The sequence below is a fragment of the Hemitrygon akajei genome, chromosome 14 (genome assembly GCF_048418815.1).
Source record: "Hemitrygon akajei chromosome 14, sHemAka1.3, whole genome shotgun sequence".
In the NCBI taxonomy this organism is placed as follows: domain Eukaryota; kingdom Metazoa; phylum Chordata; class Chondrichthyes; order Myliobatiformes; family Dasyatidae; genus Hemitrygon; species Hemitrygon akajei.
Window position 1 is genome coordinate 6,425,837 of NC_133137.1, and position 27,764 is coordinate 6,453,600.

The following is a 27,764-nucleotide window of genomic DNA, read 5'->3' on the forward strand; positions in this document are numbered from 1 at the left end:
CAGACAGTTAAGGAAGTTGGGTATGGGCCCTCAAATCCTAAGAATTTTCTACAGGGGCACAATTGAGAGCATCCTGACTGGCTGCATCACTGCCTGGTATGGGAACTCTACCTTCCTTAATCGCAAGATTCTGCAGAGAGTGGTGCAGACAGCTCAGTGCATCTGTAATTGTGAACTTTCCATGGTTCAGGACATTTACAAAGACAGGTGTGTAAAAAGGGCCTGAAGGATCATTGGGGACCTGAGTCACCCCAATCACAATCTATTCCCATTCGGGAAACAGCACTGCAGCATAAAAGCCATTTAGCACACTTAGACAGAGATGTAACATAAAGATGTTTACTCCTCACATATGTGAAGGATGTAAGAAATAAAGTCTATTCAATTCATAACTGTGACCATTCACCTAATCTATTCTCCCTCCTCCCCCTCACTTGATTTAATTTTATACACCTCCATAAGGTCACCCCTCAGCTTCCTATGCTCCAGAGAAAATGGCCCCAGGCTATCAAGTCTTTCCTTACTACTCAAGCCCTCCAGACCCAGTAATATTCTTGCAGATCTTTTCTGCACCCTGTTCTGCTTTTGACATCTTTCCTCTGGCTAGGGTCAATTCAATTCCTCTGAATTGACAGTACAGTGGGATAATTAAACCAAACCTGACCTGATTGCATGAATGTGGAGTTTGTTTTCACTATAACTTTGTGGGTTTTCTCCAGGTGCTCAATAAGTTACAAGTAAGATGTCCAAAGATGTGTGGATTGGTAGGTTAAATGGCCACACCAAATTGCCCCTACCGTACAGATGAGTTGTAAAAATTGGGGTGTCAGGATACACTGAATGGAAGATGAAGAAAATAAAGTCGTATTAGTAAAGATGGGTACTTGATGGTTGACACAGACTTGTGGGTTAGAGGGCCTGTTCCAATGCTGTTTGATTCTATGACTTTAGATCATTCAGCTGAAAGACAGGCTTCATCTCTTCGTCCACTGATACGGTTTGTCCTGAGGCACAAAAACACAAGTTTTTTATGCTTGCTTTTAATGTTTGCAGCAAGAAGAATACACTCAAAGGTTAAATTGGACTCCAAGGAAAATCAGCAAGGATTGCTTGAGGGCTTAAAGGCCTTCAAAAGACATACAGGTTTTGAACAATGGATGCAATATTTCTCTCTCTAGTAACTTTGAAAAAGAAGTTTGAAACTTTGAAGCTTCTTAAGAAAACCGACTCATTAGTCTCACCTCAATTTCATGTAAAATAATGGAATTAATCGCTGGTGATTAACTGAAACCCCTTTTTACTGGGTGTCTCTGGAAATATAGCTCAGTAACCCCTCGCTACCAGCTACTGGACTCCACAGCAAGAAACTCAGCTTTCTCAGGACTCGCACGTCTAGGTGTATACAACTTCGGTTCTGCCAAATCCGTGAGGTTGGGGTGTCTCGCCCAGCCAAACCCCAGTTTGTGTGAATGCTGTGTGATTTTCTCACAATCTGGCAATCGTCGGTCGGCATGAAATAACAGGTTGAATGGTGCACACAATTATAAAGAAAGTATGGCTATGAACGTTAACTTAACCAAAGAGTTATTACAGAAAGAAAAGACAAAAAGGGCCCATCATAATTAAACAGTCAAATGTGCATACGTTGGAGCTCAAATCTTCCAAATGCCATATTCACCGATCCTCAGTAGAGCTCTGTACCTTGGGCTCCATCAAATCACGCATTCCCAACGGAATGAATCCTATGGCTGGTTCTCTCATAATCTCCAACCAAAGCCCTTGACCTATACCGATGTCAGTCCCAAAAGTTATTCCCCCAGCCTTCTCTAGAACGTTCTCCCAGTTCCACTCTCCTGATTGGATAACACACATTCCTAAGCATCCCTTATCTTTAATGATAATCCAAACACTGCCAGCAAACACACGACTTCCACAGAAAGCCCATTACATGAAATACATAGCAGTAAAAACTTTACCAGGGTGTTACACAACTTACTGAACAGTAGTCAATAGACAGTGGGTCATGCCTTGACCACATTAACTACTTGAAATAATATCCTATTTATAACAAGATTTTTTAAAAAGCTTTAACAAATTTGCTCACCAAGAAAGACAGATATTGCAGCACACTGAACTGTTTCTGCTGAATGATAAAAGCTCAGACCATATTGAAATACCCCAAGACAAATGGGTGATGCTGCAGGTTCTCTGTCCAAAAAAAATTACTGATGCTGGCTTTGCATTGATCTGAATTACTCATTGTTTCTTATTTTGGCCATGTAACTGTTGATCACATAATCAGGTTTGCAAATGGAGCACACTACACAATAAAAATGAGAGTTACATTTTTAGAAAAAGATATAGCCAATAATAATGCAGCACCTTACATGATTACCCATCTTCAGTGCGTTAAGCTCAAAAGAATGCTGAAGGCAACACTTCCTCAGTTGAAGTCTTCTTGATATTCCACAAAACTATTTATTTCACTTATTTTGCGTCTGTTTTTGTCTTGAATGCATTTCTAAAACTGTTAGAGCCTGCGATTTACAGTTTGGAGATAATTTGGGTGATTTAGCGCTTTGTCGCCGCCAAAAGGATTCTGGGAAACAGTGAGCACAAGCCTCGAGGCAAGGAAGCTACAGGACACTGTGCGAGCTGGTGTTCAACTCCATCTCGTTGACTATAAAGCTTCCATTGTTTGCCAATTAAAGTGAAGAGGGAGATTGAAACATCGAGGTGAATAAGGATGAGCGTCAATTGCCTGCCTTCTGATCGTTGGAGGAATCGCTTTGCAACCCCTAGCCCAGGCAATAACCTCAACCTTCAAATGGTCAAATTGCTCAGGTGAACAGAAAACCCCTCCAATTCAATATCATAAGACTAATGCCTTTATTTTGAAGACTAATGCAAATTAAGTTTAGAATCACTGATAGGTGTCGTGAGATTTGTTGTTTTATTGCAGCAGTACAGTGAAAGCATTAAAAAATACAGTAAGTTACAATAAAAAATTAAAAATAGGTAGTGCAAAAGAGGAAGACTGAAGTGGTGCTCCTGAGTTCATGATTATTCAGAAATCTGATGGCAAAGGGAAGCATCTGTTCCTAAAATATTGAGTGTGTGCCTTCTCCCTGATGGTAGTAATAGAGAAGGGCAGGGTGAGGGTCCTTAACTGCATTCCTTTCCATAGAAGCTGTCTGACTTGCTGAGTTCTTCCAGCATTTTGTCTGTGTTGCTCTGGATAACTCAGAGCCTTGGCATTATACTGAAGCCAAAATGAATTTTGGCCTCCGTAACTGTGCCATTTCCAAAGGAAGCCTTTACTACCCCCTTCACTTCTGTCCAATTCCGGTCTTGCTTCACTTTGCTGTCAAAACCCTCACTTACTACAGTCCCAGACCACAGTATTTTAACACACTTTTCATTGGAGTTCCATATTGTTTTTCTTGATGGAGTATCTTGGATTCCATCAAGAAAAACAAAACCTCACCAGGTTTAGCCCTATTCTTGTATTGTTTCAATGCAGAAGACAAGCGCAGTGAACTTTAGGATATTTTTATATTCTGAGTCATGGCAGTGGTCAAGTAAGAAACTTCTGTTAATGGAAAGATGTGCTGGATTCACACCCCACTGGCAGACCTAATGTGCACTGGGTGGGTGAATGAGATGCATGAGAACGGGACGTGTGTGCGGGATGACAGGAAGTAGGAGAGGGTGAAGACTGATGAATAACACATCTGTGCCAAGTGTATACGGTGGCATGCAAAAGTTTGGGCACCCCTGGTCAAAATTTCTGTTACTGTGAATAGCTAAGCGAGTAAAAGATGACCTGATTTCCAAAAGGCATAAAGTTAAAGATAACACATTTCTTGAATATTTTAAGCAACATTACTTTTTTATTTCCATCTTTTACAGTTTCAAAATAACAAAAAAGGAAAAGGGCCTGAAGCAAAAGTTTGGATACCTTGCATGGTCAGTACTTAGTAACACCCCCTTTAGCAAGCATCGCAGCTTGTAAACGCTTTCTGTAGCTAGCAAACAGTCTTTCAATTCTTGTTTGGGGGATTTTCGCCCATTCTACTTTACAAAAGGCTTCTAGTTCTGAGAGATTCATGGGCCATCTTACATGCACTGCTCTTTTGCGGTCTATCTACAGATTTTCGATGATGTTTAGGTCGGGGGTACTGTGTGGGCCATGGCAAAACCTTCAGCTTGCGCATTTTGAGGTAGTCCATTGTGGATTTTGAGGTGTGTTTAGGATCATTATCCTGTTGCAGAAGCTATCCTCTTTTTATCTTGGTGGAACACAGCAGGCCAGTTTGAATGTTTGAATTTCCAGCATCTGCAGATTTCCTCGTGTTTGCTCTTTTTATCTTCAGCTTTTTTTACAGATGGTGTGATGTTTGCTTCCAGAATTTGCTGGTATTTAATTGAATTAATTCTTCACTCTACCAGTGAAATGTTCCCTGTGCCACTGGCTGCAACACAAACCCAAAACATGATCGATCCACCCCCGTGCTTAACAGTTGGAGAGGTGTTCTTTTCATGAAATCCTGCACATTTTTTTTGCCAAACATACCTCTGCTCATTGCGGCCAAAAAGTACTATTTTAACTTCATCAGTCCACAGGACTTGTTTCCAAAATGCATCAGGCTTGTTTAGATGTTCCTTTGCAAACTTCTGACACTGAATTTTGTGGTGAGGACGCAGGAAAGGTTTTCTTCTGATGACTCATCCATGAAGCTCATATTTGTGCAGGTGTCGCTGCACAGTAGAACAATGCACCACCACTCCAGAGTCTGCTAAATCTTCCTGAAGGTGTTTTACAGTGAAACAGGGGTTTTGATTTGCTTTTCTAGCAATCCTACAAGCAGTTCTCTCAGAAAGTTTCCTTGGTCTTCCAGACATCAACTTGACCTCCACTGTTCTTGTTAACTGCCATTTCTTAATTACATTACAAACTGAGGAAACGGCTAACTGAAAATGCTTTGCTATCTTCTAATAGCCTTCTCCTGCTTTGTAGACATCAGTTATTTTAATTTTCAGAGTGTTTGGCAGGTGCTTAGAGGAGCCCGTGGCTGCTGATTGTTGGGACAAGGTTTGAGGAGTCAGAGTATTTTTAAAGTTTTGAAATTTGCATCACCTGGCCTTTTCTAATGATGACTGTGAACAAGCCACAGCCCTAACAAGCTAATTAAGGTCTGAAACCTTGGTAAAAGTTATCTGAGAGCTCAAATCTCTTGGGATGCCCAAACTTTTGCATGGTGCTCCTTTCCTTTTTTATCCCTCACTCTAAAATTGTACAAAACAAAAATTATACACGAATCTTGCTTAAAATGTTGAAAATGTTTCATCTTTAACTTTATGACTTTTGGAGATCAGTTCATCTTCTACTCACTTAACTATTCACAGTAACAGAAATTTTGACCAGGGGTACCCAAACTTCTGCTTGCCACTGCATATCAATATGTGTGTACTGTATTCAAAATGTGTGTCTGTACATGTACAGTACATACATATGTCCACGAGTGCATTGTACACCATCAGCCCTTTCCTGCAAAATCTATGTTGTGTCTGGTATGCAAATAGATGTCCTACATTAAAAAGAGCCAACACCTGGGTATCTCCCACTCCATAAAACTAGAGTCAATGTAAGTCATCGTCGATCATTCTTTTAGATCATCCTGTATTCCCACAGTGGCTCATCTTTTCTTTGTATAGCTTTTAGCTACTATGAACTTGAAATATTGATAGCTTTGAGATTCAGTACCTCTGTCACTAAAATATAATCACGTATCGTGAGGGGAAATTTTTTGAAGAAAATAAAAGCTCAGTGTGTGCTTTTCTAAACAAAACTTCACTTGGTCTAATAAACTACTCTATGATATGCTTCTTCCTTTTTTCCAAACATGCATTTACTAGGTTTGCATGCACACACGTGAATGGTTGTTACAATTTTTTTTGAAAAGGTGTTGCTTCCCCAAAATTTTTTTTCTTTATGATAGACCACTTGAAGCTGAACACATACAATTTCAGAATACTTGTATCATGCAGGAGTTTGAAGAAACAAGAAATTAACTTATTAAATATAATGCATTTATTTGAAAAAATGGTGCTGGCACTTTCCAATAGTTCAACTAAGCTAAAAATGTTTTGTTGATGGTTTTCATTTGTACTCAATATCTGAGACTTCTCCTTTAAGTGCCCAACATTAATCAGTCAGCACTGATGAATTCCAGTTGTCCTGATATCATTTCTCTGTGAATTGCAATTTCCTGGTAAAATCTTTCACCATGCTTGTGACTGACAGCAACAAGATTTGCAGTGAAGAAGTCTAAATGGGAATGCAAAAAATGAATCTTTAGGTACCTGTTGCACTTCATGGTTTTACCAACCAGCTGCACCTAGTTTGGTGCTCTGTAATTATCAAGAATTTTTTTCAACAGCATCCTTGAATGTCTCCCATGTGATTTTCTCCAGTCCCATTAGAAGTTTTTCAGATTGCCTGTCATTTGTGGACCAACAAAAATGTTTTCCTTAACCTTGTCATCAGTTATTCTGGGAAATGACTGTCTCAAATATTGAAATCCTTCATGGAAATTTATAGCCGTTCAAAAACCTGTCCTGCCATGCAGCATCCACCCTGACTAAACATGCCGAGGCATGCCTGGACAAGATAGAAAACTTTTCAGCTTACAATGTGGCAACATTTTAATTCACTTGAAATAACAAATACAGGTGACTTCAGATAAATGGTATTCATGGTGATTTTCATGATCAGATCAAAATCCGTAAGATAAACCCAAATGTATTCAGGAAGAAAGATTTCTGCTGTCTGGTGTTATTTCTGTAAATGACAATCTTTGACACATACAACACACACACAAAATGCTGGAGGAACTCAGCGGGCTAGGCAGGACCTATGGAAAAGAGTAAACAGTAGCCGTTGTGGACCGAGATCTTTTTCATAGATGCTGCCTGGCCCACGATGTTCCAGCAGCATTATTTTGTGTGTTGCTTGGACTTCCAGCCTCTGCAGGTTTTCTCTTGTTTGATTTTGCTGGCAGCAGCTACCCTTAATTTAAGGTTACTTAAATTTAAGGTTACTTAGGTTTACTTAGCAGCACAGCAGCCAGCATACATAAAAAATGTTCCACACCTATTAAAATTTTCAACCCTTAGTCAGACACCAGCCACTTATAAATCCCTCTTTGTTGACAATGTGTCCTCAACTACCCAGGCTCTCTGCTCTGACATTCTTTAGTCACCCCTTTGTTCAAATCACATCTCCTAATATCTCCTTCAATAGTTCAGTATCTATTTAGCTAATTACTAACAAATTTACTGGAGATTTAAATTTCCTGCATGTTATGGTATTATATAAACATGAGTTGGTACTGATCCCTGAAATACCTTTGTGGTGAATGTTGCACAAAGAATGAAGAGCCACTCAGGGAATGATGATCCTACTAATGGATAATTGATTTTTAGATCTAATCTCCAGGCAGCACAAAACAATGCAGATTAAAACACACTGCCAGCTCAGCAGGATCAGTACACATTTCAGTTAAAATCTCAATAACAACATTTAGAAAACAAGTGAACCAGAATCAGATTTATTATCACTAACATATGTCATGAAATCTGTTGTTTTACAACAGCAGTACAGGGCAAGACAAAATTGCTGTAAGTTACAACACTAATGCAAGAAACAAATAATAAGATGATGTTCACGGACCAAGATGGTTCTAAAACATTGAGTGTTGGTCTTCAGGCTCCATTACCTCATCTCTGGTGGTAGTGACAAGAAGGTGGCTCAGCCTGAATGGTGAGGGTCTTTAGTTATGGATGCTGCCTTCTGGAGGCACCACTTCTTGAAGACTACTCAGAAGCAATGCATATTTTAATACAAAGCAGAAGTTTATTAGTAGTTCCTGGGAATTAGTCACAAAATGGATACAATGACCAAACATGAGAAAGTCTGCAGACACTGGAAACCCAGTACACAAAATACAGAGACCTCAGCCTGCACCCCCCCCCCCCCCCACCCCCTTCTGCAGCTGAATCCTAGACTTCCTATCAGATCGCTGACAGGTGGTAAGGATAGGCTCTCTCACCAGGAGAGCGCGGAGCGACCACTCTCTGCTGAACACTGACAGCTCCTCCGTTGAGATAGTTAAGAGCACCAAATTTTTTGGTGTTCACCTGGTGGAGAATCTCACCTGGTCCCTCAACACTAGCTCCATAGCCACGAAAGCCCAGCAGGGTCTCTACTTTCTGCAAAGGCTGAGAAAATTCCATTTCCCAACCCCCCCCCCCCCCCAAACCTCACCACATTCTACATAGGATGTGGTGAGAGCTTCCTAAGCCGCATTGTGAAGGACCCCACGCACTCCTCACACAAACACATCTCCCTCCTGCAATCTGGCAAAAGGTACCGAAGCATTTGGGCTCTCACGACCAGACTGTGCAACAGTTTTTTCCCCCAAGCCATAAGACCCCTCAGTACTCAGAATCTAGACTGACATCTACATAATTTATTATTGTATTGTAATTTGTCCTCTGCTGTGCCTATTGTCTTGCTTATTAATTATTGTACTGCCCTGCACTGTTTTGTGCACCTTATATAATCCTGTGCAGGTCTGTAGTCTAGTGCAGTTTTTATGTTGTATTACATAGTCTAGTGTAGCCTTGTGCTATCTCACATAGTTTTGTGTCATTTCATTTAGCACCAGGGTCCTGGAGGAATGTCGCCTTATTTTTACTGTGTACTGTACCAGCAGTTTATGGTCGAAATGACAATAAAAGCAACTTGAACTTGAACTCTGCCCCTCAACACAAGTGCCCCCCAGGGTTGTGTCCCCAATCCCTTCCTCGATTCCCTTTACACCCACAGCTGTGCTGCCACATACAGCTCCAATCTGCAGATGAGACAGGCTACAGGGAAGAGGTTAACACCCTGACACAGTGGTGCCAAGATTACACCCCGTCCCTCAATGTTTAAAACAAAAAAATCTGATTGTGGATTACAGGAGGAAAGGAGATGAGCTCACCCCGATCAACATCAACGGGACTGCAGTTGAGAGGGCGAGTATTTTCAAGTTCCTCAGAATACACATCACTAAAGATCTCAGCTGGACTGTTGTCAGAGAGATAGTGTGTAAAAACATACAACGACGTTTCTTCCACCTCAGGCAACTGAAGAAGTTCAGCATAAGCCTCTAAATCCTCTAGACCTTCTACAAGGCACCACTGAGAACATCCAGACTGGCTGTATCATGGCCTGGTACTGCAGCAACCTTGATCACAAGGCACTGCAGAGAGTGGTATGAACAGCCCAGTGCATCTGTGGATGTGAACTTCCCTCCATTGAGGCCATTTATAGCAGCAGGTGCATAAAGAAAGCCTGGAAGATCATCAGGGACAACAGTCACCCCAACCATAAACTGCTTCAGCTGCTTCTGCTTGGCATATGGTACTGCAGCATTAAAACCAGGACCTACAGGTTACGCGACAGCTTCTTTCTACAAGCCATTAGACTTATGAATTCACATATTTGTACACTGCAACAGAGTCATAACAAAGATTTTTACTCCCTTACATTGTGGGACAGATGTAAGATTTTAATAAATTCAAATTCAAAAAGTGCTGGAGTAAATTAGGTCAGGCAGCAGATATGGAAAAGAGTCTTGGCCCGAAACATCAACTGTTTAACTGTTTTCCATAGATTCTGCCTGGCCTGCTGAGTTCCTCCAGCATTTTGTGTGTGTTACTTTGATACAATATAAAGCAATGCAATTCAGGGTGCATTAGCTATTAGATATCAGTTGACGCAGTGCTTGCAACATCAGAAACTAACTGCCAAGACGAACTGCAAGTTTTTGTGGGCAGTCACATGGCAAAAAAAAATAGATTTTATGACAAAGTATAAAACAGGGCTTGACTGATTACCATGACTCGGGGAAAAATTGATAAAAAGAAACAAAATAAATTCAGGAAGAATGGCAATCTACTTTCTGTTGATCCAGACCGATAAGCTACTGTGACATTTTAGTACCCTTCCGAAGAGTGTTACAGAGATGTTAAAATGACTACATTTTAAATGAGTTATTAAACGAAGGTCTTCTAAGTGCCATTAAAAAGTTCTTAAATTACTCAATAAAAAATTATTCTGGATTTTTCCCCAACAATTATCCCGTATCCGATATTACCGAAAGAAATTAAAATGGGCATTATCTCAACCTAATCTACAGGATTCTGCTCGTTTGTTATTGAGTTCCTTATTTAACAACAGTAGTAAAATGTAAGTATATAAAATAATATGCACATAGTAAATTCATTAAAATTGTTTTCACCCACATATTTGTTCTCTAAATAAAAACTGAGTTTAGCATTGGGCAGTGAGTTCATTTTACATTGTATACTTGCCCTGAAGAGAGCAAGTAAAAATGTATTGCTTATATCCTTGAGCAACATGCACAAAATGCAGGAGAGACTCAGGAAGTCAGACAGCATTTATGGAGTGTAATAAACAGTCAATACTTTGGGTGGAGACCCTTCAACAGGACTGGAAATGAAAGGGGCAGAGGCCAGAATAAAACAGTAGGGTCAGGGGAAAGGTGGTTGGGTGGGGGGAACGAAGTAACAAGTTGGGAGATGATGGGCTGAAGAATCTAATATGAGACAGTGGACCATGGGAGAAAGGGGAGGAGTTAGGATACCAGAGGGAGGAAATGGGCAGGTGAGAAAAGGGACAAGAGGGTAAACAGAATGGGGAATGGGGGAAAAAAAGGGGACAAGGGAGCAATTACCAGAAGTTAAAGAAATCGATGTTCATGGCATCAGACTGGAGGCTACCCAGATGGAATATGGGGTGTTGCTTCTCCAACCAGAGAGTGGGCAGCAGAAGATGCTGTGGAGCAACACACCAGAATGGGAAAGGGAAGTTGAAATGAAATGGTTGGCCACCCGGAAATCCTGCCTTTTGTACCCGACAGAGCGAAGATGCTCACCAATGTAGAGGAGGCAGCAGTGGGAGTAGCTGATACAAGATAACCCCAACAGACTCTCGGGTGAATTGTTGCCTCATCTAGAAGGACTGTTTGGGACCCTGAATTGTGGTGAGGGAGAATGTGTAGGGGCAGGTGTAGCAATTGTCCCGCTTACAGGAATAAATGTCAGGAGGGAGATCAGCAGAGAGGAATGAGTGGACAAGGGAGTCATGTAGAGATTGATCACTATGGAAAGCGGAGAGTGGGTGGGGGGGTGCAAAAGGAAAGGTGCTTAGCGGTAGGATCCTGTTGTTGATGGCACAAGTTACAGAGAATAATGTGGTGGATACAAAGGCTCATGGAGACTAGCACTAAGTGAACTTCATCCTTATAAAGGCAGTGGGAGGATGGGCTGAGGGCAGATGTGCAGGAAACGGATGAGATGCAGCATCAATGGTAGTGGATGGTAAACTCCTTTCTTTGAAGGAGGTCAATACAGACGCTCTCATCCTGAGAACAGATGTGGCAGAGACAAAGGAACTAAGAAAAGGGAACAGCATTTTTACTTAAGATATGGTGGGAAAAAGTATAGTCAATGCAGTAAGAGCCAGTAGGTTTGTAAAAGATATCAGTATAGTTCTGTCTTCAGAGATGGAACAAGTAAATTTGAGTGCAGGATGGAAGTTAAAGGCAAAGTCGATGAAACTGACAAGCTTAGCATGGATGGCAGAAGCAGCACCAATGCAGTTATCAATGTAGCACTGAAAGAGTTGGGAAGCATTACCAGTGTAGGTGTGCTACGTGGGCTTTCCACATAGCAGAGGAAAAGGCAGGCATAGCTACGACCCACGGAGGTGCTCATGGCTACACCTTGGGTTTAGAGGAAATGGGAGGCATCAAGAGAGAAATTGTTGAAGGTGAGAAGCAGTTCCACCAGAGGGTGGTAGAGGAGGGGTAGAGGTTTGTCATCCAGAAAGTAGTGGATATTATTTGTGACCTCCCTGATGGGGGATAAAAGCGTATAGGGCCTGGGGTAGGGAAAGATACTACACCCTTTGATACACCGCCCAACTTGCTGAGCCCCTCCAGCATTTTGTATATGTTTCTCCAAGATTTGCAGCAGTTGCAGGATCTTGTGCTTATGATTTACTTATATTTTATGCACCTTGTATGGTATTCCACACAGGGTGAAAACAAAGTGAGAGTCTTCAAGCAAAACATAACCATTAGTTCAATAGATTGTTATGGGATTGGCAGTGTGGGAATAATGAGGAGGAGAAAGAGTGGGAGTAATTGGATCCGAGTCATACCTTGCTATAATTTATGTCTTAAACTACAAAGCTAAAATTTATAAACCAAAAGGAAGTGGCACAAATCATATGTCAGCATGTAACACAATCTAATAACCTATGTGAAGAGTAAAGGATCCTTTGATTTCACTATTGTTGTAAACATCACGCAAAAAATAAATTTTCCTACTTGTAAATGATACAGTATCTATTTTCCAATCCCCTTTCAGTGAGTTTTGCTCCCTCTCCCTCCCTCCCAAATTGTCATTTTCACCCCATCCCTCTCCCCATTCCACACATTTCACCAACTCGTTCTCCTCCCCAATCCGACTCAATCTGCCCTTCACCTCTGTTAACTTAGAAGACTCATTTTAGTAAGCAACAACACAGAAATGGAACAACTTGTGAGCATATCAGCACTGAGTTGGTCTATTATTGAAACTTTAACTGCAAATATAGAAAAAACTAGGCACCTTCACTTAACAAACTGGAATTCATTAACAAACGTGTGAGCAGGCTCACAAAAGAAATGCATCTAATGTTCCAAAACATACCTCTAAACAGTTTTTTTTTTAAAAACTTTCCAGCATTCTAAATTACTTAGTTTTAATCCAAACACTCAAAAGTTCACTGGCCTGATGTTTTTCTTGTTGAATTTCAAACATCTTCAGAACTCCAAAGCATGATAAATTTTAAGAATTACTATACAATCAAAATAGCGAGTATTATCTACTTCTAAGCGATAACTGACTAAACTATCAATGTAGTGATTATTTTAGAAATTATGTCAAATAATTAATTTGATTATTTTACAGCAATCAAAGACTAATAGGTCACTGTTGGTCAATTTCTCATTCGCCTGTCCAATGTCCTGGGTGTCCTGATTCCTCTGTAAGCTTCCACCAATTCCACACAGATCTCCCACATCAGAATCAAAATCAGGTTTCACATCATTAGCATGTGTGAAATGTGTCTACTTAGCAGCAGCAGCAGTACAATGCAATATACGATAATACTTACTGTAATTGATTTACTATATTCTTCTATATTATATTAATGCATGTACTGTTATATACAAATATATGCACACATATATACATATACATACACATATATATTAAATAGCTAAACTAAAAATAGTACAAAAACTGAAATAATAAAAAGAGTGAGGTGGTATTCAAGGGTTCAATGTCCATTTTGGAATCGGTTGGCAGAGGGGAAGAAACTGTTCCTGAATCACTGAGTATGTGCCTTGAGGATTCTGTAACTCCTACCTGATGGTAACAATGAGAAGAGGACATCACTTCCAATTTACCAGATTAATGATTAATACTTTCTAAGGAATTAAAATGAAAAATCTCTTTCAGCCTTAAGTTCCACTTTCCACTAGACTCCTTATACAGAGTCCAAAGGCAGAGCTCGCACATTATGGAATTCAAACCTAAAGCAGGACTAAAATCCTTATTCATTTTATCAGGATTCCCATCTTAGGTGGAAAAAAATATCAGTGTTATATTTTTTTATTGTATGGACTAATCACATCCATACTTAAGTCATTCTACAGATGAGCAGTAGACAGCATCGTAACAATCTGTATCGTTGTTTGGTACAGAAGCTGCACTACAGTGAACAGCCCACCTACTATCAAGGACATAATGTATATACAGAAAGGTGCCAGAAATGGGCCAGGTACATCATGAAGGATCCCATCCATTTTGCTCATGGACTGTTTGTCCCACTCCCATCAGGGAAGAGGCTACATAGCATCCACACCAGGACCACCAGACTCAAAAACAGTTACGTACTTTCTCCAAGGTTGAACAACAATTCCACCCTCTAATCCACCCCTCCCCAAACCACCCACCACCACTACTTTATTATTTCCTGTCAGTCACCTAATGTACAGGTACTCCTGTGCCTAGTATCATTTTATGGACAATCGTATATTTCTATTTAAATTTATTGTGTTATTATTATTATGTTCTTCATCTTGTGTTTCTTTTTGTGCTGCATTGGATTCAGAGTAACAATCGTTTCATTCTCTTCTACACTTGTGTACAGAAATTAAACCATCTTGTGACATTAAACTATCTTGAATCATTTTTGGTGATGTGTCTTATCATATTTTCTAGTTTTAATATTTTTAAAAAATATTCCTAGGAAAGTGAATTTTTTAAAAAGTGTCTCTGAATAGCATACATTCTAAAAACAATACAGCCTCCAACCTTGACTAGAGGCCTACTTGCTGTTATATCTCACTTCACAGCTCCTGGGGTTGAAGAATGAGCACATCTAAACCTGCACACTCCACCTGGGTAAGTGTGAATAGGGCAGGGACCACAAACCAAGCTCCATTTGGTCCAATGACTTTGACAATTCCAATTATCCCTGCATTCAACTGGACTGTCACTTTAGGACAGGTACAACTCTGATGGAATACAAGTGACCTTTTAAAGAAAACAAATGATTTAAGTGGACAGCATCCGTAGCTCAGCACAATATAAAATAGGTAATTATCAACAATAATTTTGAGACCCTAATAAATATCATAGTACACTCTACATTTGTCAATGTTTAATTCAGAAACCAGCAATTCATGGTTCTGCATTATAATATCCTTCCCCAAATAAATTTCCTAAGCCAAAATTGTGGCACTGATACTGCCATCACTGGAAATACAGCACAGTAAAAGGCATTTTGGAATTGCAGCCAGGTCGCTGGTGCTGTAATGTAATCTCCTGCTTCAGATCTCACTTTCATTCCCTTAGTGTAACAGATCTGGCAAACCAATAGTTTAAGGCATTCTCCATTACCACAGTCCACAAAGTTATCAGGTTCTCAATCTCCCTAAATTCCTAAATGTTATAGGACCATAGAAAAATAAAAACTGTTCCTACTACTTCATGGTAAAGAAAATAATACTTCTTCCAAAATCTCTCTCCTACCCCCACCCCTCTCTCTAACCTACAATAACTTTGAACTCTTGGATTTATCATTAATCCTGAGACCACCCAGCGAGCTGCCTCTGACATGTGTTTTTCTACTCCAAGCTTCCCAAACCACTGATATTTTCTTCTAGACTAACTCATAAACTAAAATTTTTCTCAAGACAATATAGACATGACAAAAAATACCCTCCACCCTTTTGATGCCTGCCTCGAACTCAACAATGAGACATTCCTTGTTCCTTTGAACCTATTCCCTCTAAATATGCCTTCTTAGACTCCACTCAATCTGGAAGTGCTTATGACTTCTTTCCCTCAGATACTGTCCGTGTCCTTCAAATTGTAGGTTGTAAATCTAGTCAGCTCCATCTTGGGCACTAGCCTACAAAGTACCCAGGACATCTTTAGGGAGCGGTGTCTCAGAAAGGCAGTGTCCATTATTAAGGACCTCCAGCTCCCAGGACATGCCCTCTTCTCCCTGTTACCATCAGGTAGGAGTTACAGAAGCCTGAAGACACACTCAGTGATTCAGGAACGGCTTCTTCCCCTCTGCCATCTGATTCCTAAATGGACATTGAAGCTTTGTGTTGTAATGTGAGCATTATTAAAAGAAAGTTAATACTAATTAGGATAATAGTAATATAGCAATACTCCCATTATGGGAAGCCGTTTTTAAAGAGAGACTGGTTCCAAGGTTGGCGGGGTTTTACTTCCGTTCTTTTTACTTCTGGTGTGCATCGTATATAGTTTCTCTGCCATGCTGTATGGGTTACTGAAAGCCTCTGTATGTAAATATCGGCCTTGCCATCCCAGATAAAATTGTTCCTTCCGGCACGAAGTTGTCAAGTGGTCCTTTTTCAAAGTAGAAGCTACCACACTTTGGACACTATCTCACTTTTTTCAAAATATACAGTATTTCTGTTTTTACACATTTTTTTCAAGATCTATTCAAAATACGTAATGATTTACTTGTTTATTTATTGTGTTTTATTTTATTTATTATTATTTTTTCCCCTCTCTGCTAGATTATGTATTGCATTGAACTGCTGGCTGTTAACAAATTTCACGTCACATGTCGGTGACAATAAACTTGATTCTGATTCTGAATTTAAGCATTTGGAAAACAATGGCCTAATTGAGCATGGCTTAGCTTTGTGCAGGGCAAGACATGTCTTACTAACTTAATTCAATTTTTTGACACAAGGTTACGAGAATGATTGTACGAGAACGAGAACGAAGTAGAGCTGTGGATGTTGTCCGCATGGATTTTAGTATAGTGCTTGACAAGGTCCCTCATGGGATGCTCATCAGGAGATTAAAATGCATAGGGATCCATGGTGTGTTGGTTGCTTGGATTCAGAACAGGCCTTAAAAGACAGAACATAGTGGTCAAAAGGACTTATTCTAGCTCGGATTAGTGGTGTTCTGCAGGGATTGTATTCGGAATTCTGCTGTTAGTGATTATATAATTATATATAAATATAATTTTTTATATAAAACCTGGATGAAAATGTACAGTTGCAAGAAAAAGTTTGTGAACCTTTTGCAATTTCACACATAAAATGTGGTCTGATCTTCATCTACACCACAGTAATAAACAAACACAATCTGCCTAAACTAACAGCACACAATTATACTACTTCTCGTCAATACTGAGTATACCATTTAAACAATCACAGTCTAGGTTCAAAAAAAGTATGTGAATCTCTGGGGTAATGCTTACTACAAAAACAATTTGGAGTCAGGTATTCTAATCAATGAGATGCGATTGGAGGTGTCAGTTGTAGAGTTGCTCTGTCCCATAAAAAAGACACACAAAGTCAGGTTATTGACAGAACATGCTCTTAAGAAAGATCTATTTATGTGTACCGTGCCTCAATCAAAACAACTTTCAGAGTATCTTAGAGGAAGATTTGTTGAGATGCATGAATCTGGAAAAGGCTACAAAAGCATTTCTAAAGACCTGAGTGTTCATCAGTCCATAGTAAGAGAAAATGTCTACAAATGGAGGAAATTCAGTAACATTGCTACTCATCATTTCTGCAGAGACCACATCAAGAGCACAACGTGCAATGCTGAAGGGATGAAAAAGAACCCAGGGGTAACAGCAAAAGACCAGCAAAAATCTCCAGGGCTTGCTATAGTCTCTGTTCATGTGTTCACTATATGAAATACACTGAACAAGAATGGTGGTCATGGAAGGACAACACAAAGGAAACCACTGCTCTCTTTAACCATATAACCATATAACAATCACAGCACGGAAACAGGCCATTCCGGCCCTCCTAGTCCGTGCCGAACTCTTAATCTCACCTAGTCCCACCTACCCGCACTCAGCCCATAACCCTCCACTCCTTTCCTGTCCATATACCTATCCAATTTTACCTTAAATGACACAACTGAACTGGCCTCTACTACTTCTACAGGAAGCTCATTCCACACAGCTATCACTCTCTGAGTAAAGAAATACCCCCTCGTGTTTCCCTTAAACTTTTGCCCCCTAACTCTCAAATCATGTCCTCTCGTTTGAATCTCCCCTACTCTCAATGGAAACAGTCTATTCACGTCAACTCTATCTATCCCTCTCAACATTTTAAATACCTCGATCAAATCCCCCCTCAACCTTCTACGCTCCAATGAATAGAGACCTAACTTGTTCAACCTTTCTCTGTAACTTAAGTGCTGAAACCCAGGTAACATCCTAGTAAATCGACTCTGCACTCTCTCTAATTTATTGATATCTTTAAAAAACAAAATGCTGCATGCCAAGTTTGCAAAAGACCACTTGATGCTCCACAAGGCTTATGGGACAATGTTCTATGGACAGATGAGACATAAGTTAATCTTTTTGGCAGAAATGCACACTGCTATATTTGGACGAAAAAAGCAGTGCACACCACTACCAAAATCTCATCCCAACTGTGAAGCATGGTGAAAGGAGCATCATGGTTTGGGACTGCTTTGCTGCCTCAGGACATGGACATCTTGCAATCGCTGAGGGAACAATGAATTCAAAATTGTATCAAGACATTTTACAAGAGAATGTCAGGGTAGTGGTCCATCAACTGTAGCTTCATAGAAGTTGGATGATGCAACAATAACAATTATCCAAAACACGAGTAAATCAATAACAGAATGGTTTAAAAAAGAAAATTTGTGGTTTTGAATTGCCAAGTCAAAATCCAGACCTTAGCCCAATTGAGATGATGTGGCTTGACTTGAAGAGGGCTGTTCAAACAAGGTACCCCAATATTGATGAATTAAACAGTGTTATCTGGAAGACTGGTCTAAAATTCCTCCTCACTGTTGCGCAAGTCTGATCACCAGCTACAGGAAATGTTGGGTGCAGGTTATTGCTGCCATTTGATTCTATCAGTTATTAAATACAAGGGTTTGCATACTTTTTTTTAAGCCTGGACTGTGAATGATTAAACAATGTGTTCAATAAATACTTGAAAAGTACAATTATTTGTGAGTTATTAGTTTTGGGATATTGTGTTTGTCTATTATTGTGACTGAGCTGAAGATCAGATCACATTTTAAGAGTAAATAATGCAGAAAATCAGGTAATTTTTGTGGAAAATTTTCCCTCTTCCACACACTTGTGACCCATTTAAAAGGGTAGTGTACACTTTTGTAATAATTGGTTTGGAATGAACTAAAGCAAAGAATTTACAAGTTTCCATTATGAGGCCAAGACTAGTAATGTTTATTGTTACTAATTTTTAAAATGTCTCTCTTCATTTCTGTGCGTTTAAAACATTTTAGATAACATGTCTTTTAAAGAAATACTGTATTCCCTTAAAATATATCACAATTGGGTAATTTATTATAAATTCATAGACCACTAAATCCTATAATAGCTTAGCTAGTTTCCTGTTGTGTCTCCCAGCTTACTACAGGTACTTCCCAGGCTATGACAGTGTTCCATTTCTATGAACTGTTCATAACTCAGGCCAAACTGAGTTCCCAGATGGCGGAAAATGCCCGCATTCTTGCGACAGTTGGTAAATCCATCCCAACAGCTTCCCAAATGTTCAGCAGTACTGAAATTAAATACACATAATCACCTGTAGAGGTGGATATTGATAGGTTCTTGATTAGTATGGGGAAGGAAAGGTTATAGGGAGAAGGCAGGAGAATTGGAGTGAGAGGGAAATGGATTAGCCACGATGAAATGGCAGTGCAGACTCAATGGGCCAAATAACCGAATTCTGGTCCTGTCTTATATGGTCTTTTGGTCTAAATTGGGGAGGACCTGTGCTAGGAAATACCTAGGGAGGTGAGAGTGAACAGTTCTCTTGATAACCAGGGCTGCTGGACGTCTTTCACCCTCTTACTATAGACAGAAATCCAATGCACCATTTATAATGTGTGAAAGGTAGCCCTTGGCAGCAATCTCTCAATTCCATTCCTGTTCTAGTGTTAACATTTGAATGGTAACTTAGTCAAACTTGTAATATGGAGAGGGGTTATGGGGAGGCATTACTCAAGCCACTGACAAAAAAACCACTAGGTTTCAGGATTTTCTATTGCCATGCAGCTGATGAGAATTAAAATGGAAGATGGGACTTGGTAGTTTAAATGGTTCGGCATGGACTTGATGGGCCAAAGGGCCTGTTTCTGTGCTATAATTTTCTATGACTCCTATTTACTTTGCCACCCAACAGCACTTAGAACAATTTAAGAGCAAACACATCTTTAGGGCATGGAAGAAAATGGAAGCACCCAATGGAAGTTTTTGTAGCTACAGGGTGAGTACGCCAACTCCAGTTAAATGGCATAAGTGGGGTGGATTGAAACTGGGTCACTGGAACGGAGGTACCAACACTACCTACTCTACCACTGCACTTCCTATCAGATGTTTAGCTTTGTTGGAATTAAAATCTACTCCCAGTCACCTCAATGTGGGCATGTTGTTTGCAAAAATCCCATCTCCCTAGAATATACCAATGCCTCAAAAGTATATCTGCATTAGCCACAAGTCATACTTTATTCCTAAATACACAAAGTAGTCATTTTATTAGGGACAGGAGTAGAACCCATTGTGATCTTCCGCACTGTAGCCCATCCACATCAAGGTTTGACATGTTACGCGTTTAGAGATGCTCTTCTACACACCACCGTTGTAATGAGTGGTTATTTGAGTTAATGTTGTCTCCCTATCAACTTGAACCAGTCTGGCCATTTTCCTCTGACCTCTCTCATTAACAAGGCGTTTCCACCCACAGAATTGCCACTCACTGAACCTTTTTTTGTTTCATGCACCATTCTCTTTAGTAGAGATCGTTGTGCATGAAAATCCCAGGTGGTCAGAAGTTTCGGAGATACTCAAACTTACCATCATTCCACGGTCAAAGTCACTTAGATCACAGTTCTTTCCAATTCTGATGTTTGGTCTGAACAACAACTGAAGCTCTTGGCCAAGTCTGCATGTATTTATGCACTGAGTGGCTGCCACATGATTGGTTTATTAGATATTTGCATTTATGAGGTGTACAAGTGTACCTAATAAATTGGCCACTGAGTGCATCTTTGGTGCATGGAAGAAAATGGAAGCATCCAGGGGAAATCCATGTAACTACAGGGAGAGTATGTAGACCCTATACCAACAGCACAGGTGGAGAGTCACTGGAGCTCGGAAGCACTACCACTACCTGCACAGACATAGGGGTGTGTAGCTATCCGGAAATTATAATCTTCTCCCAATCACTTGTTTGTATAAATCCTATCTCTCTAGAATGCAAATACTAATGTATCAACAGTATGTCTGCATTAACCACATTGTTCCAAATTGCTCCAATACATTGTTCCAAAACATAAACACTTACCTGAAACTTCCATAGACAATGAGTAGAATAGAGATGAGGAAGGTAGAGACTTGACTCGAGTCCACGAGGGAATAAGCCCTAAAGAAGAAAATAAAATTCAGATTACAATGTTTGGAAAAAAAATACAAAGCACTACATTATTGTATCATCCTACCTTGGCAATATTTTAACATTATTTCTTCATTGCAGGGTTGAAATAATAGTGGAAGTACTTTTATCAAAAATGCTGCAGTGGTTCAAGAAGCTCTCTACCACCTTAAGGGCAATTAGGGATGGACAGTAAAAAAAGCAATTCTTGCCAGCAAATCTCTCGTCTCATAAATGAATTATTCTAAAATACTGACTTCAGTGAACACCCTTGGTGGCTCATTGATCTGTTCCATTGTCCAGCTAAGCAACACTCGCCAGAGGTTCAAGGCCTGGCAAGTATTGTTTCTGCAAAGTTACCTGACTGGAGTAGTAACTGTAATCCCTGGAGCAAATAGGCACAAACATAATTTTATCAGTCCTGATCACTTTATTATAAATGCAGCTGTGAATGAACAGCAAGACTATATGCTTTTGCAACCCCAGAATGATACATGAATAATTGCTATACATGTCAGTCTTTATTCAGTCTTCAGTCTTTAGGTCAAAAGCTTGAAAGTTCAAGCCGAGTCAATCAACTCAGCTCATATTTCCAATTTGCAGGTGCTCTTTAAACCAACAAACATTTCCTCTATGAGGTGAATTCAAAGGATGCTGAAAGATCAGTGTCCCATGCAGCCCCCTGGCAGCACAATTTCATCAACCAAGATGATTAGTGATTTACTGCACTGACAGTTGCACTGCTCAAGTTAACCATCACATTCTCCTACAATGTGAAGCCACTACATACATTCAAAAAGCACCTGACTACACAAAGCTGTCTTTCAAACATAATTTGTTAAGAGAAAGACAATACGAATCTTTTCTCCGATCATCCTCCAATACAGGCATCCACATGAATGTGTAATAATGCTGGCCATCCTTCCAAAACAAAAGCATTCCTGCTTAGATCTTGAGTGGTAAATATGGTGTAGAGATTTTGCTTTTAACCACAATGTGTCAAAAATAAATGGATAATCTCAAAAACATTAACTAGAGATGACATGGGTTAATTGGGATCCAAACCAGAGTTTGAATCTATGGACATGGACTTGGTGGCCAACAGCTGTAATTTAATTTACAATAAAGGTAAGCTAAAACTTGTAAATAATGATGACTATGATAACAGCACCCTTGCCATTTTTGCTTAATATGACCTGGGAAAGTGGTTCTCCCAAATTGCCTGTTGAAAAGACTTAGAAAAAGGTCCTCAATTTAGATAAGGATGTTTCTGACATATTTCTCTTGTAACAATTCTAATTACTTGTATATATCACCAAGCTCTTAATATGCAGCATTCAATGCCCTTTGTATGCCTAAACCAAACTATAAACCTCCTTAAGCAACAAGACCAGGAGCCATTTAGCCCGTTTAGTCTGCTCTGCCATTTCATCATGGCTGATCCATTTTTCCTCTCAGCCCCAAACTTCTGCCTTCTTCCCTATGCCATCATGCACTGACCAATCCAGAATCTATCAACCTCTGCCCTAAATATACATACAGACTTCTCCTCCACAGCTGCCTGTGGCAACAAATTCCACAGACTCACCATTCTCTAGCTAAATTCTGAAGCTGTGCTCTTAGGTCAAGATTCTCCCACCATAGAAAAGATCCTCTCCACATTCACTCTATCAAGGCCTTTTGCCATTTGATAGATCTCAATAAGATCACCCCTCATTCTAGATTCCAGTGAATACAGGCCCAGAGCCATCAAACACTCTTCATATGAAAAGCCATTCAATCTTGTAATCATTTTCGTGAACCTCCTTTGAACTTCTCCACTGTCAGTATATCTTTTCTAAGGGGCCCAAAACTGCTCACAATACTCCAAATGAGGCCCCACCAGTGCTTTATATATAAAGTCTCAACATAACATACTTGCTTTTATAGTCTAGTCCTCTTGAAATGAATGCTAACATCACATTTGCCTGCCCCAGACACAACCTGCAAATTAACCTTTAAGGAATCATACACAAGGACTCAAGTCCCTTTGCGCCTCAGTTTTTTGTATTTCTCTCATTTAGAAAATAGTCAACTCCTTCATTTCTTCCAAAGTGCATGACCATACACTTCCTGACATTATATTCCACCTGCCACTTCTTTGCCCATTTTCCTAATCTGCCCAAGTTCTTCTGCAGACTTTCTACTTAAAACTGCCTGCCTTGCACCAAACTTTGTATTGTTGTATTGTCAGCAAACTTTGCAAAGCCATCAATCCCATCATCTAAGTCATTGGCATATAATGTAAAATTAATCGGTCCCAATACAGGCCCTGGTGGAACACCACTAGTTACTGGCAGACAACCAGAAAAGGCTCCCTTTATTCCCACTCTTTGCCTCCTGCCAATCAGCCACTGCTTTATCCATGCTGGAATCTTTCCTGTAATATACATGGGCTTGTAGCTTGTGAAGCAGCTTCATCTGTGGCACCTTGTCAAAGGCCTTCTGAAAATCCAAGTAAACAACATCAACCTACCCTCCACTATCAATCCTGCTTGTTATTTCTTCAATGAATTCCAACAGATTTGACACCAATTTTTTCCTTGAGGAAACCATACCAATTATGGTCTATTTTATCATATGCCTCCAAGTAGCCCCGAAATCACATCCTTAACAATCAACTTCAATGTCTTCCCAAATACTGAGGTCAGACTAACTGGCCTATATTCTTCTGCCTCTCTCTCTTTTTGAAGAGTGGTGTGACATTTGCAATTTTCCAGTCCTCTGGAACCATTCCAGAATCTAGTGATTCTTGGAAGATCATTACTCCACAATCTCTTTAACCACCTCTTTCAGAACCCTGGGGTGTACACCATCTGGTCCAGATGACTTATCTAATTTGAGGCTTTTCAGTTTCCCAAGAATCTTCTTCCCAGTAATTGTAACTTCATACGCATGACCCTTGACACCTAGAACTTCCACCATACTAGTAATGCCCTCCAGTGAAGACTGATGCAAAATACTTGCTCAGTTCATCTGCCATTTCCTTGTCCCCAATTACTACCTCTCCATCATCATTTTCTAGTGGTTGATATCCATTCTCACCTCTCTTCTACACCTTATGTATCTTAAGAAACTTCTAGTATTCTATATGGTATTATTGGCTAGCTTACTTTTGTATTCCATCCTTACCTTCTTAATGACTTTTTTGGTTGCTGGTTTTTAAAAGCTTCCTAATCCTGTTACTTCCCACTAATTTTTGCTCCATTATATACCCTCTCTTTGGCTTTTGCATTGGCACTGACTTCTTATTAGCCACAGTTGTGTCATATTGCCTTTAGAATACTTCTTCCTCTTTGGGAAGTCTATATTCTGTGCCTTCTGAATTGCTTCCAGAAATTCTAGCCATTACTGCTCTGCCATCATCCCTGCCAGTGTTCTTTTCCAATCATTTCTGGCCAACTCCTCTCTCAGGCCTCTGTAATTCTCTTTACTCCACTGTAATACTGATACATCTCACTTTAGCTTCTCCTTCTCAAATTTCAGGGTGAATTCGATCACATTATGATCTCTTACCTTAAGCTCTCTAATCTATTTGGTTCATTGCACAATACTCAATCCAGAATAGCTGATCCCTGAGTGGGCCCAACCATGAACTGCTCTTAAAAGCTATTCTATAGGCATTCTAGAAATTCCCAGACTTGGAATCCAGCATCAACCTGATTTGCTCAATCTACCTGCATATTGAAATCCCCCATTACTATTGTAACATTGCCCTTAAGGCATGCACTCTCTATCTCCCATTGTAATTTGTAGACCATATCCTTACTACTGTTTGGGGGGGGGGGGGGGTCTGCATACAATTCCCATCAGGGTCTTTTTACCCTTGCAGTTCCTTATCTCCATCCATAATAATTCAACACCTTCCAAACCAATGTCACCTCTTTTTAATGATTTGATTTCATTTTTTTTCCACCAACACAGCAATGACACCCCTTCTGCCTTCCTGCCTGTCCTTTTGATACAATGCGTATCCTTGGACATTAATCTCCCAGCCATAATTTTCTTTCAGCCATGATTCAGTGATGCCTACATGATACATGACAATCTGTAGCTGTGCTACAAGTTCATCTACCTTATTCTATATACTGTACCCATTCAAATATAAACACCTTCAGTCCTGTATTCACTCTTTTCGATTTTGTCCACCTTTTGCATTGCAACTCATCCTGTTGACTGCAATTTTGCCCTATCATCAGCCTTTCCTTACTAGGAGTCTCACTACACATTCCCTCTGTTTGTAAACAATTTGCTTCATCTTCAGCACTATCGCTGCTCCCATCCCCCTGCTAAATCAGTTTAAACCCACCCAAACTACTCTGTAGCCAACCTGCCCACAAGGATACTGGACCCTCTCGGGATCGGGGTAACCCGCCCCTTTTGTACAGGTCATAGCTTCCCCAGAAGAGATCCCAATGATCCATAAACCCGATCCCCTGTCCCAGTTCCTCAGACATGCATTCACCTGCCAAATCAATTCTATTCTAACACTCGATGGCACATGGCACAGACAGCAATCCCGAGATTACTGCCCTGGAAGTCCCAGTTCTCAGCTTTCTACCTTGCTCCCTAAAATCTCTCTTCAAGACCTCCCCACCTTGTCTACCCATGTCATTGGTACCAATATGCACCAAGAATTCCAGATGCTCACTGTTGCCCTTGAGATTGTCATGGACCAGATGTGAGAAACCCTATACTGGTACCATGGAGGCAACATACCACCTGGATGTCTCTATCACGCCCCTAGAACCTCATCTGTTCCTCTAAGGAATCTCCTAACAACACTGCAGTCCTCTTTATCTCCCTGCTCTTCTAAGCCACACCACCAGACTCAGTGCTACAGAGCTGGTCACTGTGGCTCCCCTCTGCTAGGTCGTCCCCTTCAATAGTATCTAAAGTTGCATTCTTATTATTGAAGGGAATGGCCACAGGTGTACTCTGCACTGGCTGTGCATTTCCCCACTTTCTCCTGACAGTCACCCAGTTACCTGTCTCCTGCAATCTAGGAGTGAATACTCCCTGTAGCTCCTGTCTATCACCTACTCATTCTCCTGTTTGAGCTGAATGTCATCTAGCTGCAGCTTCAGTTCATTGCACCTGATGCAAATGTTTATCTGGGAAACTAGATGTCTCCCAGACTTCCCACACCCACACACAGTACATAACACTGCCCCGGAGCCATTCTCATTATTGTACAATGCCTTAGCTGGTGAGGAATGCACAAATAAGCAGAGAGAGAGAGAGAGAGAGAGAGAGAGAGAGAGAGAGAGTAACTTACAAGACAATGTACCTCACCCAAAACTGATCTCTGAGGCTACATCCACACTAGGCGTTTTTAAAAATATCTATATACACATTGAAATGGAGATTTCGTCGAATCTCCTCCTACTGCGCATGCGCAGGACACATCTACCAAAAACAAGTGACATGTTTGGTGTTGAGTCTCACTGTGAAAGACGACGCGTGTTCAGTTACAGACTAGAAAAACTTAAACAAAGGGCAGCTGTTGGCTCTCACACAGGAAGATTTAAAAGTAAATAAAAAACAAATACTGAAGCATATGGAGGCAACCGACAGGGAGTTCACGGACTGTATGACCTGGCTGATGACGAACATTGAAAAATTGACTTTCTGTTCCATTAATAAAGCACCTTGCTAAATGTGTAAAACATGTCTGCATCAGTATTGTCTTGTATTTCCATACAATGTTACATTAGGCTGTTACACATCTATTGTCAGAGAAGTACTTGCATAAATAGGTAAACCACCTTCATACAAGCAAGGACAGAAAACAGGGCAAAGTGAGTACAGTATACTTATTTATTCAGTAAGTTATGGGTCAAAGTATTTGGTGAGTACACTTCTAACTCTTCTGGCTTCAGTCTCATTGCTGTCTGTTCTGAAATTGTTAGGTTGCGTTCAAGAAAACAATGAAATGGTGTGCTGCCGTCTGACAGCGTTTTCAGAAGTCTCCGGTTACCCCGTCCACACTGATCTGCCCGAGCAGCATTTTCAAAAATACCCACCCTGTAAAGTGTTTCTGAAAAGCTCCGGTTTTGGGGGCCGTTTTAGTGTGGACAGAGGGTAAAAACAGAGTAAAAGCTTCGGTTACGGATTTATCCGGTGTAGTGTGGACGTAGCCTAAGTCAGTCACTCTAAAGATTGGCATGCTCAACAGAATGGCTGCTCTGCTTGAACTTGAATTCTTATTTGCCCTTTCTGATGAATCCCTCTTGCTGACTAGTCACTCCTCTTTTTATGCAGCCCTGGTGTGGACTGTCCAATTCAGAGAAAACTAACGCAAAGCTCTGCTTGTAAATCTTGAACGTGGACATGACTGAAAAGTAGCTCTTTCTATGCACTGCCTCTTGCTGACTGATTGCTCCTCAACTCAGAGGAAATGCTGCAAAACTCTTGCCTTTGAAATCTTGATTACCCTCCTAATTAAAAGATAGCCCTTTTTCCACAGCCCTAGTTTGGATTGTCCTATGTGGGCATGTTATTATTTTGAAAAGCAAAGGAATTGTGAACAAATAATTCTGTTCAATGTCTTTTTAATGTGGACACATTTTAAATTATTATAAT

The 27,764-nt window shown here is 40.3% G+C and overlaps 1 protein-coding gene across 1 annotated transcript in view; it reads right to left on the minus strand.

The window, feature by feature from the left end:
• The window catches only part of sppl3 (signal peptide peptidase 3), a 182,506-nt gene that overhangs the window by 92,661 nt on the left and 62,081 nt on the right, over positions 1–27,764 (minus strand). The window contains exon 2 of the mRNA XM_073065430.1: positions 21,054–21,131. Within this exon, the coding sequence (XP_072921531.1) occupies positions 21,054–21,131 (78 nt within the window). The remainder of the gene's footprint in view (positions 1–21,053; positions 21,132–27,764) is intronic.